We start from the raw sequence: 14,066 nt of genomic DNA on the forward strand, positions 1-14,066 counted from the left end.
CTAAGCTCTCAAGCAGTGTAACAACCAAGTCTTTGTAGGACTCCCCAAAAATCCCTGTGCAAGACTAACTAATGAATCCCATGCTTTTTTTGGACATCAGCGATTGAGCTCATCAAGTCTTAATTTTTTATTTATTGCATTTGCAGAACATCAAAGCTACCAGTTTTTCGTTTTTCATAATTTAGGTTAGGAGATATGACCTTATAACAGTCACTTTCCACAGGAACATTCACAAACTGCTTTTTCAGTTCTAGTTTAATATAATGATGTGGAAAAATAACTTTTTCTCACAAAACAAGTGATTTGCTAGTAACATTCTTCTCCCCAATAGTGAAACTTATTCTAGCTGGCCACAGCTTCTGTTATCGATATTTGTCTTTTGCTTGGCTATCCCATAAACATAGGAAACATGGAAATTGAGTATACCCTCCTTGCTTTGGTAGAAGCATGGAATTCACTTACACTCACCCTTACTTATGCATGGCCAACTTAAACTGACCATAGTCCACAACCACAACACAACCCCAACCACAACACAATGATAGGTTTCTGAAATATGTAGCAACAGGTTGGGCAAAATGTGATATGATGGAGAAAAACTCTTAACATATTTGAACTCAGAGACCTCTAATTGCCTAAAAACAAACATCAAACCCAATTCAGCAAGAAAAAAAGCTTTTTTTATTGACAAATGACACTTTACAACAACATGCTGCAATAGTGTTGATATATGCACAAAATAATAATTCAGTTATTGCAACATAATATGAATTTCAAAGACAATATCAGAGACTAAATCCTACTTACCACCAACAATGCAGCATTTGGTATCTTGATTCAAAAAAGCAGAGACATGATCTTGATAAATCATAAACAGAAAGACAATGAGCACAGGACTCATTAGAAAATATAGAACGTGTAGCCAAATTTCTGCAAGAAGATCCAGTAACATCAATGAGAAGAGAGGCACAACAGCTAGGTCTTTAAAGATAATCACTACACACAATCTTACAGTGAGACCTACACTTATTTATGCACAAGATAGTGTTAACTCAATAACTGATGTCAAATGACCATCAAAAATACCTGCAATATTCCCAAGTAGAACTACCTCTGATAATGAAATTCCAGATTTTTCTTCAAAACTGTTAATATCAGATGATGCTCAATTTGAGCTGAATGCAATAATAAATAAACAAAATTAAAGGTTCTGGAGAATTGTAAATACAAGGTAAACCCACTTACAGCTATTACTCTGCACCATACAGTGACCTATACATATATGTAAGGTCACTGTATTGTGCAGAGTAATAGCCCAAATACAACAGTTACAGTCAACAACACATACTACAGACAAATGATCAAACAAGTTTTGGTACCTGAGATAAAGTGATTAGGAATACATAATATATGGTTTTAACAGTACAGTGTCCCAGCCCATACTGCTTGAGAAATAATAAATGCATCATAACAGATTTATCCTGACTGCATCATCTCCAAATACAGAAATTTTAATTGGTCAGCCAAATCACTGGATTTAACAGCTCCTTGAATTTGAAATGAAATCTCCAGTAGCACTAGTCTCTGGGCAATCTTTACTATATACATTTAAAAATGAAAAAGCCTTACAAATATAAGACTCTTGATGATTAGGTGAAATAACAAAACTACTAAGAAATATTCTTAAAAAAAGTAAAGAAAACTTAGATTTGAGGATAAAAAATATAATTTTGATTATTACATAAAATTCTCAATTTTTAAGAATAAGAGTTGAAATAAACAGAGAATGTACTGCTCAGCATATTTCTCTAACAGCATTTTCTACTAAATGACATGTAAGCATCCATATTTTCCTCCATGAAGACTAAAACAGCAATTATTTCTGAAAATATCAATTAAGGCCAGAAACTCAAATCATTTTTAGATGATCATTAGAAATTCTATTAAGGTAATAAAAGCTTCAAATTATTAACTATTAAACAATTAGCTAGTATATAGAAACAGTTTTTATAAACTACTAGATAAGATGCCAAAATCAAGATAAACAAAACTACTGTTATAGATATCCCTCAAAATGTTCTTTAAAGAAATATTTTAATTATCAAAATTTAGATTTCTCATGCATTTGACCCACAAGATCTTTAAGCAGCATCTGAGGGTATAGGGTGAAATATATTGAGACATTCTTTGTCATTTTTGGATTCTTTACAATGAATGATATCTTGATTAAAAATATCAGCCTTTTTCTTTAACTATAAACAAACTACAGTTTAGAAAAAAACAGCATGCTTTTTGAACTTTGTTAAAAACAGTTAAATTAAAATAGATAAATAAGTAAAATTAGAAAACAAAAATGTAAATCAGTTTGCCCAATGCAAAAGTTGAACTCCACAAAACAGGTAAATGATAAAATAAATACCTCATTTCTCCTTCTCCATTCATGTAAGACAAAAGAACCACACATTCTTTGTATAGCTGAACCAGATGATAAAAGGGTCTCAATAGAATTTAGCAAAGAAGAAAGAATGCTTTCTTTTTCATCCGTTAAATAGGAAAGCAAAACACCTAAAGCCCTAAAATATTAATTAAACAAAAGCATAAAGAATTTGCTTTGGCATAAACAGAAAATTTTTTAATAAATTTTTTATAACATGTATAATTCTTTAATACTTTGATGCACATAATCTTGTTCTTAGTACCAAAGTTTCTTTTTCTAACTCATCTACTGAAGAACTTACAGACCCAATGCAACTGAATTGGCTACATTCATCAGCTGCTTTGCTCTAAAAAAATATACAACATTTGTAAAGTGAAACTGGAGACAAACTTTAACTACTGATAAGGTTTTAACAGAAAATCACAGAATGAAATTTTTTCTGATACCTCTAGATTCAGTAAACTCTACACTCATCAAGTAGAAACATAATAGACATCTGCTTATACAAGATTGTAATAGAAGTTAACAGAAGTGATTTGTTAATTTACAAGATTGTAATAGAAGTTAACAGAAGTGATTTATTAATTTACAAGATTGTAATAGAAGTTAAAAGAAGTGATTTATTAATTTTCATACATGAAAGCTTCAATTTAACTTTAATGTAAATTGTTAAAAATGTCTTTTGTTTATGAAAACAATACTTTTAATTTTTTTCCATGAAAGAAAAAAAATCAAAATTGAGCCCATTTTAATATCTCATCCCAATTGCAGTCTTAACTGTTAGGACACTAACTGTGAGACAGTACAAAATAATCAAAACATTATGAAAGTGTGAGTATGCCATGCTGTTTTGTATTTATTCCATAACGATAATTGGTTTGGATTGATAAACTAATAAAAATATATAAATTAAAAGTTTAGCTATTAAAAAAGATAAATAGACTCCTGCTTTTCTGTAAGAATGAGCTAATAATTATTTTTATGAATTTAATCATAATCTTTTGAAAAAAAAATTTTGTGATATAGAAGCTGAATTTGTAGAAATGAATTTGTAGGTAGTCTGTAGGGTCGTCCTCAAAGAAAAATTTTGTTATTTATTTCATAGTGTCCTCTCATCGGGTGCTAGTTATAAATATAAAATTTGCACTTGATTTATTGATATATAGAGGTTGCTCAACAATTTTCACTTTCACAATTTTGGCTGTTAATAACTGTATTCATGTCAAAATCACAGTTAATAAGATAAACAAAATTACTAGAGTGCATTAAGGCATCACACAGAAGTATTATTTCATCACATGCAGTTAAGTGGGATGAATACAATTCAAATATAGGCCTTAAATAACTTTTCACAATAACAATAACTGAGTTAGTACAATATACACTGACAAACTGTTTTCAAAAATCACTGCAAATTTTGCTAGATTTCCTTTGTTTGCTAAGACTGTATATTAAGCTAGGAGTTTGAATGCTCCCCAAGTTCCTAAGCAGCACACACTTCATTGGCTCAGGAAATTTATATCTATGTTCAGACACAACTTGCACCAGGTATTTTTTCTTTGTTCATTTCTAAAAATATACAAGTTTAAATCTTGAATTAGTTTATACCCTATGTTCAGCAATCTCATTTACAACATAGAGACTCTGAACAAACTAATTGACCTTCTGGAAATTATATTCTGTTCTTATCATGCAGGGTCAATTTCTGCCAAAAACTTGCTAGTAAGTTCCATTAATTCAAAGAATTTAAAAGTATTACAAAATTTTCCAACCCTTTGCAGTTCTTCACATATATATCATAGATACCTTGATAATGTTTTAGTTATTGTTGTATGAATCTTGTCATTAATTTTACTGTATTTAGCAACAGACTTCAACAATACTAGATCATTTGATGGTGCTTAAGTAGGATCAGGACTGGTAATCCTTGCTTTTTTATAAAAGTAGCTGCCAAACTGACTGATATCTCTCAGTAATTTCTCTTCTCAAATAGAAAGTCTCAATTGGTCTCTAAGCATCCACACTTAAAAAGTTCTTTAAGCTTTTCTATTGATTTTTAATGTAACTATTTACACACAATCAGGATCTTTTAAAAATGCATTATGATTATCCACTAAGGAATTGTATCAAACAATAAGAATATGCATTCAAAATATACCTTATATCAGTAAAATATGCCTGGTATTTGGTTTGTTTTTGTTCAATAATTTTGCATACTTTGAGGTGTGCGTGTGCAAGGGAAATAACAAATTTTAAAATCATATCCCCATTTTATTTTTCATAGAGTTTTTATGTAAAAATCAAGAATATACCAATTCCAAGTATCAACTCTTAAAAAATGTCACCTCTTGATAAACTTTTATGTACAAAGTAAGTATTTTAAAGAAAAATACAAAAATATAGACTTTCAGTGTTCATTTGTCAAAAGAAACTTAATTGAAATCATTTCAATCCTTTTGCACAACCAAAGTAAATACTGTATGACTTTAAATCCACATTTAGCACAAATACTTGACGGTAGAAGTGTTGGTTATTTTTGAGTGATCTTTGCAAACTTCTGCCAGATTATTGTAGTTATCCTAATTATTTAACTTGCCAGAAAACCAGATGTCACTAGAAAACCACATACCACTAACAAAGTCACATGATGAATGAGCTTTAACTGATTGTTCTGAAAATAAAATACAAGCTAGCTAAGCATAAGTTGCTTGGCTAATCCATCTTGTATTTTCAAAGTTTTGAAAATTTACTTCAGGGAAGTTTCCTGTTTTTTTAAACTGCCTATAACAAGTAAACAAATGATAAAGAAAAGCCAAATCTTCTCTCCAGTAAATTTTGTTTTTCTTTTTCAGTGCTAAAATTTTCATAATTGGTATTCTGATTAACTTTACTTTTTATTAAACTTAAATTTCAAGGATGAACTCTTTGTGTATCTTAAACAGAAAATTTAGTATTTCTAAAACAGAAAAAGGTACAAAACAGTTTTCAGCCGAGGCAGGATCTTTTCTAAGAAATAATACTTTTAATGGTTTTTTTTTAAAAAAATGTAGTTTCCCCACTCCTGTGCCATGGGAAACAAAAAACTTCCAAAAATTCTTTTTAGTAATATGTATACCATAAATACCATACATATCATAAATACCATACATACATACAGTACATTACATTACATTACATAACATAACATAACATAACATAACATAACATTACATTACATTACATACATTATATTATATTACATATATTACAATACATTACAATACATTTTATTACATTACATTACATACATAAATACATACCCACATTAATTTCTAATGTAAAGACTATCCAAAAGATTATGACCCGTGGGATTTATGAAATATTTTGAGAACCATTTAATTGAATTTGATTGTTTTTTATTGTTTTAAATCAAGTTTATCTCCAAATTCAGTAAATCTTTAGGCTAATTACAATATTTCAATAAATTACACTTTACATGAGCTTTTGGGTGACAGTTCTCATAAAATTTGTGATGCCACACCTCATATTTAGCAGAATTGATTAATGTCTGCCACAATTTTACCCTATATATGCAGCTCTCATTTTATGCTTACCTAAAACTTTTTCTTTGAAGCTGTGGCACATTTTGTTGGATTTATTGTTTTTTAGGACAAAATTGATGCCATTTTGTTTATAACATTTGATTACACTTCTTCAAGATAATATCAAGATACATGATCAGACCAGAAGACAAACAGTTTATCATGCTTTTTGATCTTAGGCATAAGTTGCTTTTTTAAACATTCATGTAAACATCAGAGGCCATGTTTCTGCTCATCAAAAATGGTTGAGTTTCAAAAATAAATATTAACATATGTAAATATAAAAACGGATTAAGTGGTTCTTGAAATATTTCAAAAATTGCATGGGACATTATCATTCCAACTAGTCTTTAATTTAAATCTATTTTTAAAATATAGAACTCTTACTATTAACTTTAGGTAGAGGAGTTAAATTATTGCAAAAGTAAAGCTATAAGCAATTTTATAGATATCAGTGAAAGAATAGCATCTGGATTGTTGAAGTGTAAAATGGTAGGTGTAAGTGGAGAGCAATTCAAGTTGTCTGCGGGTGGAAATCTTTTCTCTGTTACAGTTGGAATAAATGAGATTAAGTAAAAAAAAAAAAAAAAAGGCAAATCAAATTTCATTTAAACTATTACGGAGCTAACAAATATATTAGAACTCTCAAAAAAATAAAATTAAAAAATTATGTTCAACTTTAAGCAGGAATCTAACAGGTTTTGTAGAATCAAGCATTAATATCAAAATGATTATTTCACAGGAAATTTAAAATATTTTATACATAGGTAAATCAGAGAAACTTGTTGATGGTGATCAGATAGTCATTAAAGATACATTTTATGTACCTATTGCATTTTATGTATCAGCGTTTAAAAACATAATAAATTCTATTGAGAGCGTACCATGGTGTAGGATTAGATGGAAACAATTCTTATAGAAAAAATATTGCTGTTAGATGTTTTGGAGAGGTATTTTACCTTAACTGCAACAGCTGATATTACCAATAATTTTTTGCATAAGTTTTCATTAGGGTTTGGTTTGGAACTGGGTAAAGATAATTCTGAAAAAATTGGAGACTTCAAAAGTTCATTTTCTAGTCTAGGTAGTAGTACTGCTAGAGCAGCAGATACCAAATATATATTTAGCTATGATTTAACAATTTCATGAAAAATACATACATTTTTGTACAATCTACCCTTTATAGAACATTGTCCCTAGGGGTGGTAACCGATTAACAATTAATCGATTAAAAAAAACTTAATCGTTAATTGATAAATTTCCAAACGATTAATCGAATAATTTTAAAAATTGTTTCAAGCGTTTTAATTTTTAGAGCCACTTTAAAAATAAAAAAAAATTTCGCATTTTTTGACAATAAACTTTTACTTCATACCGCTGTGAAATGTAAACAAATAATATACAGTAAAATCTCTCTAATTTGAATCTCCATAATTCCAAAACCTCCGTAATTCGATTAAATGTGAAGTCACTGTGAAATGCTATTAAGAAGAGTCAGCATTCTATAATTCGAAAATCTCTTTAATTCAAACTTTTGTTTATCCCTGTAAAAATTCGAATTACAGAGATTGTACAGTATTTTCAGTGCGGTAGTACAAATAGCCTGGTTGAAAGAATCCGGATTGAATCTGACCATTGATATCTTAGGATGTATCACTGATGGTGCTTCAATTATGAAGAAAATGGGACGAGAAATGGGGGTTATTCACCAACTTTGCAATTGCCATGGGATTTATCTTGCAGTATGTGATATTCTTTATAAGAAAAAAAGTTCAGCAATGGAAACAACTCAAGAAGAACTAATCAATGGTGAGGATGATGAAAATGAAGAAGCTGAATCTGATCCTGATGATGTTAATGACAATGAAGAATGCTGGAATGAAGAAAATAATAGTTTTGTTGATGAGGGAACCCAGTTTAATGAGGACTATGGTATTCTTATATCAAAGGTTTGTAAAAAAGTCAAGATATTTAGAAAATCACCACTTAAAAATGATATTCTTCAAAAAATTTGTAAAGCCGATTTAGGAAAAGAGCTAAAGCTTATTCTGATGTTAAAACAGAATGGATTTTTCAAATCAGTATGTTAAAACAATTCTTGGAATTAAAAAGTGATAGTGGAAAAGCTCTTGTGGATATATCCAAAACTGATTTGATTTTAAAAGAAGAAGAAATAAAACAGATCTCTAATATTGTTCAGGCTCTTCATATTGTAGAGGTATGTTTTATAGCATTGGGAAGTAGAGTCTGCAATCTGATGAAATCTGAAAAAATTCTTTTGTTATTAATCTTAAAGAGCAAAATACTAATAAAGGTCAAAAACTATTTACTGTTGTCTCTGAGAGAATTAATAAAAGAAGAAATTGTAATATCGTTGGTTTACTTTGCCATTTAGATAATCCGGGTGACTGTAAGTCAGATTCGGAATCACCAGGTAATCTTTTAAAGTACCCGAAGAAAAATGGTATTGTTAAAACAGCAAGAGAAATGTATGTACGCTTGTTTCTACATGATGATAACCAAAGGAATAGTGAATTAGAAGTAGCATCTGAGTTTAAATCCACTTCTAATATTGAACCAATGAGAAAAAAAACTAAAGCTGAAAAACAAGGAGAAATTCTATCACCAACAACTTCATCAATAGGAACAGCTAAAGGACTTGTAATTCATCCCCTCAAGAAATTTTGATTTGTATTAAAGGTGAAATGTCAGTACTTGAAAGCACTGGAAAAAGACCATGTGCTTTATAAAAGACTTACAACGCCATGCCAAGCCTTCCCCCATCTTCTATAGAAGCAGAAAGAAGTTTTAGGGCTGCATGTTTGTTTATTACTAAGTAATGAACTAGTTTAAATGGTAATATTAACAATAACTTATGTTTTTTAAGATCATATCCATGGCCGCCGAGAGGGGGTGGTGGACGGGGAAGATTCCCGGGGCCCCGCATGTGTACAAACAGTTTTTTAAAGTAATTTTTAAAATATTTAAATAGTTTTGACTTTTAACAGATTTAATTAACTTTTATTTTTCATTTACAATGACCAGAGCACGCTTCTTTTGGTCCTGAGTATGTAATTGATCATAATGAGGGCCCCTTAAGAAAACTTCCCCGGGGCCCGAAATTTCTCTCGGCGGCCATGATCATATCTGACGAAAAAAGAGAAATAAAACCTTAATGAGTAGCAATATACTTTTTGAAACTTGTAAAATTTTTAAAAAATTAATTGAAAATTAATTGATTAATCGATTAATTTAGCTAAAATTAATTGTTAATCGATTAATTCAAAATACCGATTAATTTACCACCCCTAATTGTCCCATTTGTAGAACACAATCATATTAGCCAATTATGCAAAAATAATGTGGTGAAACTGTTCACAATTTTAAAATTCTTGGGTGAACTATAAAAGAACTGTTAGACACAAAAACTATGGGAAAACACTAAAACTTACTGTAGTGAATTTTGATTTAAACAATAGTATATAAATTTTTCTGTTTTATTAAAAAAATTTGGAAGAAAAAAAAACAAGCATATTTTAATTTTGAACAATGCACCCTAATCTGCATCTGCTTCCACAAAATAACAAAAAAATATCTGCTTCAATTTTTGTTTCCATCATAACACTTTTATTGGATATCTACAATTACCTACAAGGAACTTTATTTTTAAAAGAAGCCCTTTGCAGCTCAAAATATAAATGTTAAAGTTTAGAAGAAAAAAAAACAGTTATTGATACAATTGCCAAATGTTTAAGTTATACAATAAGTAACTTTCAAACAGTTATTTCATGTCATTTCATAATGCTTTAGTATTTATTGCAATTTTTAGTGTTAAAAAATTTTTGGATCAAAGAATTAGTATTAAAGTTTATATTTCTAAAGAAATTGTTTTGCACTTAAATTGACATGGCATAAGTTGTCTAAAGGAAACTTTTTCATAAAGAAATCTTACTCCAGTTTTCCATCAATACCAATTTAAAAAATGCCACAAAAAAAAAAATGATTATAGAGCAGTAGATACTGAAATAAACAGAAGAGAAATGGTTTTGAAGACCATTTAAACTGAAAGTTTAGGTACATTACTGCCAATGGCTGAATTTTGAAGGTGTTTTGCAGGTGAACCAAAAAAATTGCCAAAACAAGTAAAAATCAAAACTTTGCATTATTATATCCTTTAGTTTTTACAGTGGTAACCAAACAGTCATTAAGAAAGACAACTAGAGTAATACAAATTAATCAATTATTCAAATACTTTACCTTATTATTGTTAACATACAACCCTTCATAGCTCATAAGGTTTTCAACATGCTTGTGTGGAGGAAGTATAAGCAACTCAACCCATTTTGAAAAATTCATAAAAGCAGCGTGATAGAGTGAACTGCGTATAGAACTATAAGAACATCTAAGTGTTACAGCCCAAACCTAAAAAAAAGAAAATTAGGAAACAAGTTTTATGAAGATTTATTAAACTAATTTCACTTTTCCAAAAACCCAACCGCTAATATTAGACTGGTGCTTTACTATTTAATTTGTAGCTGATATCCAGCTCTATTTTTTTCCAATCATCATAGACACATGTTTTTATACAGAACCACATTAGAACTGTCATATTTGATTTGGAAAAAAAAAAACTATACTATTATTATTTTTTTACTTACAATACTACAGTGAATTTTTATTTAAAAATTGAAATGATTTCAAAAATCAAAATTATAGAAACATTTTAACAATTAAACATTTTGTTTACATTTTTAACAATTAAACATTTTGTTACATTTTGTATTAGTATTTTATAACAATTATATTACTATCATTAACTACCATTAGTAACTAATTTGTAGGTCTGTAGTGTTAGCATCAATTTGTTGGCTGTTATATGTTATCATTAATTTGTTGACTGTGTCATATTATCATTAAAAATAAAAATAAAGTTTCTATGAACACATACTCTAAAAAAAAATTCTCAATATTAATAATTTGGTGAGTTAGATTATCTTACCTCCAAAACAGTTTTACAAATCATTACATTTGGCTCAAGAATAATTCTCAAATAAAGCTGCCTTAATAGGTCAGCTAATAAGTGTTGTAACCAATTGCTATCCTACAAGATAAAAAAACATTTTAGGCATACCATTAACAAAAAGGAATAATAACATTTTAAAACAGCATTACACATTAAAATAATGTTTAAAAGAAGACAAATAGAGTAAAACATAACCTTTGAATTAGATATTAGGATATTTAATGTACTTAAAGATGACAAACGAACTGAAGTAATATTGTGCTTAAAGAATGGCCATAAACGTGGAACTAGTTCAGGAAGATGACCACTAAAAAAGTCATTTGTTTCCTCATTGACTTTAACAAGTGAAGCAAGTAGGCTCATAACACTATTAGTTGATGCAGTCAAATCATCTAGTTTAAGGAGAATATCCCATAAAATATGAAGAAGAATAGGAACCTAAAGTTAAACATTAAAAAAGATATTTCAAGAATAATAGATACAGTACATACATTACATATATTACATTATATTACATTACATATACATCAATTATGGACAAAGCATAATAAGTTGGGCTCAGAGAAAGATGAGCCCAACTCATTAAGTCTTTGTCCAGAAGAATCCAATTACCAAGAACACTCACTCAATGGAGGCAGATGTGTCCAGACAGGAGTACAAAGATGCCAAAAATTTACAGAATTTAGATAAATCCTGAAAGATACAAGACCATCATTGGGAAAGGGTAAATAACCTGAGAACATTTATTTATAGAACAATTCCTAGTCCTTGAGTAGTGCTCATAAAGTAAGTTAACAAAGTTTGAATCTTTTCTACTATCCACTCTTAAGTTCTTGATGAGTGGATCAGATCTTATTTACTAGATCCATTGACTCCATCCTCTCATCAAGGTAGCAGCAATCTTTCACAATAAAGATCTTTTAAATGTTGACAACAACTTTTTACTTTTCTCATCAAGGTCTCAGAATAAGGCTTTGTAGTTCCTCTTGTAGGTCTCTAAGCATGCAACCTGTAATGGGTGCATACCATGTTACCCAATGTGCATAATTAGGCAACTTTGGTATGTAAAGATGGTGAAACAATATTTGCTTTACTGTTTCAATAGAGAATGTTTACTACTTTTAATTTCTGTAAATAAAGTGAATACATGTTTACTTTACTCTGTTTTTATCACTATGATTGCATTATGATTTGGGATCTTGAAGCAAAAATCTGCAGTTTTTCCATTCCAGAACCAACATTGGGCAAAAAAACTCTTTTTTACTACCATGAAAGAAGTGGGCAATAATTTGACCATTCTGAATGTTTGACCACCCATCTAGCCAGATAACTTGTGTAATTTTGTTTCCTATCTCAGTGCAAATCTTAATTGACAGATTATTATAAACATTATTCAGCTCCTAGTTTATTGCAGTTCAGATGAACATATCCAGGCCACAGAAGAAATGAATGAAACTCAACCATTATAGAATTGTGAATAATGTAAGTACCACAGATGATGACAAAATTGAAATTGCATAGACTCATGCAAATGCAAATTTTAACATCAGTAATAATTTCTGTAACATTTCTCTCTTTAGAATTTAGTAACAATTTAAAAATGGTTTCTACTATCACCCATTTTTAACTTGTTTTGAATTAGATCTTTATTAGATCTGATACAGCCCTACCTGATTTAAACATATGTCTACCATTTTTTGTTTCAACTTCATTTTTTATTTGTTTGTTTTTCACCTAGTTTTCTTCTAAATCTCATTACATGCATATTAAAATAAAAGCTTTTTAATTTTTTAAAAAAAGCTCTTTTTTTTTATTATGCATATATTTAAACAAACTAACAGTAAATAACATGAAAGTTTTTGCAAGTTTAAATAAAATTTTAAACAAATCAGATTAAAAATTTTAAACTAATCAAATTAGTTACCTTATCAGGGAAATGAATTCTTAATAAATCACTAACAGGAAGCAAAGCAGAGGCAGCTACTGCTCTGACATCATCATCTTTATCTTGAAGTCCTTTTAAAATCCATGGAAATATTTGAGGTAAAAGTTCAATAGCCATGTCCTAAAATTTTCAAAAAGGTAGCTTTGATACATAACTTTACTCAGTATGAAAACTTTGTTTACTCCTCATGTTTATATTTGTATAATGAATGTTTTTAAATTTGCAATATCTTTTATTTTACATAAGGGAAGGAACAATAGAAATACGAAATGCACAATAATAAGGATGAGAATGAGATACAAAGGTGTTTTGGGTATCAAATAGTAATCATAAGATTTTACTTTTTAAAAAACAATAAGTGAAAATTTTTGTTTCCAGTGATTTGTATTCAAAAATTTGTTTACAGTCAAAAAAACTTTATTTGAATGCAACTTAAAATCTCCTATAACTACACTAATTACATTTACTTATGCAATCCTATCTACAAGTATTGTCAATAAAATGTAGCTGTATGTACTGGCCATGGAAAATATTGCTAAATGAAAAATACAAAAAGAATTTATTTTGTATTGGGTTAAAATAAACAATCAACTCATTGACGAGATTACGGGAACAGAATAATATTGTGAATTTTTTTATAAGGACCTAATTTTTAAAATTATACTTCTTACGACAAATTTGAGTTTACATCTTTTTTAAAAATGAACTGAGGACTTGTTACTTAGTGTGTGTGTGTGTGTGTGTGTGTGTGTGTGTATATATATATATATATATATATATATATATATATATATATATATATATATATATATATATATATATATATATATATATATATATATATATATATATATTCAGTGTATAAGAAACACCATTCTTTTTCAAGGAATGAACTTTAATCAACTATAGATTTTCCATTTTGTTTATTAAGGTTTTTCCACTATTAAGTAACATTATTTCACAGATATTTCAGTGTTTATCAGCAAGTAACTGAACCAAGTGTGGTTTAAGGTCAGCATTAAAAGTAAAAAAAATTACAAAATAAATGTTAATCTGATAGTTCAAGGTCAGGGCTACATG

General features: G+C 28.9%; 1 protein-coding gene across 4 annotated transcripts in view; it reads right to left on the minus strand.

The window, feature by feature from the left end:
* Positions 1–14,066, minus strand: part of LOC149878393 (TATA-binding protein-associated factor 172-like) — a 74,220-nt gene that overhangs the window by 44,959 nt on the left and 15,195 nt on the right. For all 4 annotated transcript variants that reach the window (XM_090072445.1, XM_090072443.1, XM_090072444.1 and 1 more), the window contains exons 12-17: positions 12,966–13,106; positions 11,237–11,479; positions 11,018–11,119; positions 10,276–10,440; positions 2,671–2,783; positions 2,420–2,573 (exon numbers count right to left, since the gene is read on the minus strand). In XM_090072445.1, coding sequence (XP_089928571.1) covers positions 2,420–2,573; positions 2,671–2,783; positions 10,276–10,440; positions 11,018–11,119; positions 11,237–11,479; positions 12,966–13,106 — 918 coding nt within the window. The remainder of the gene's footprint in view (positions 1–2,419; positions 2,574–2,670; positions 2,784–10,275; positions 10,441–11,017; positions 11,120–11,236; positions 11,480–12,965; positions 13,107–14,066) is intronic.

This window comes from Hydra viridissima, unplaced genomic scaffold (genome assembly GCF_058129835.1).
Source record: "Hydra viridissima isolate aposymbiotic clone 2 unplaced genomic scaffold, HvirCarnegie_v1 scaffold_15, whole genome shotgun sequence".
Classification (NCBI taxonomy): domain Eukaryota; kingdom Metazoa; phylum Cnidaria; class Hydrozoa; order Anthoathecata; family Hydridae; genus Hydra; species Hydra viridissima.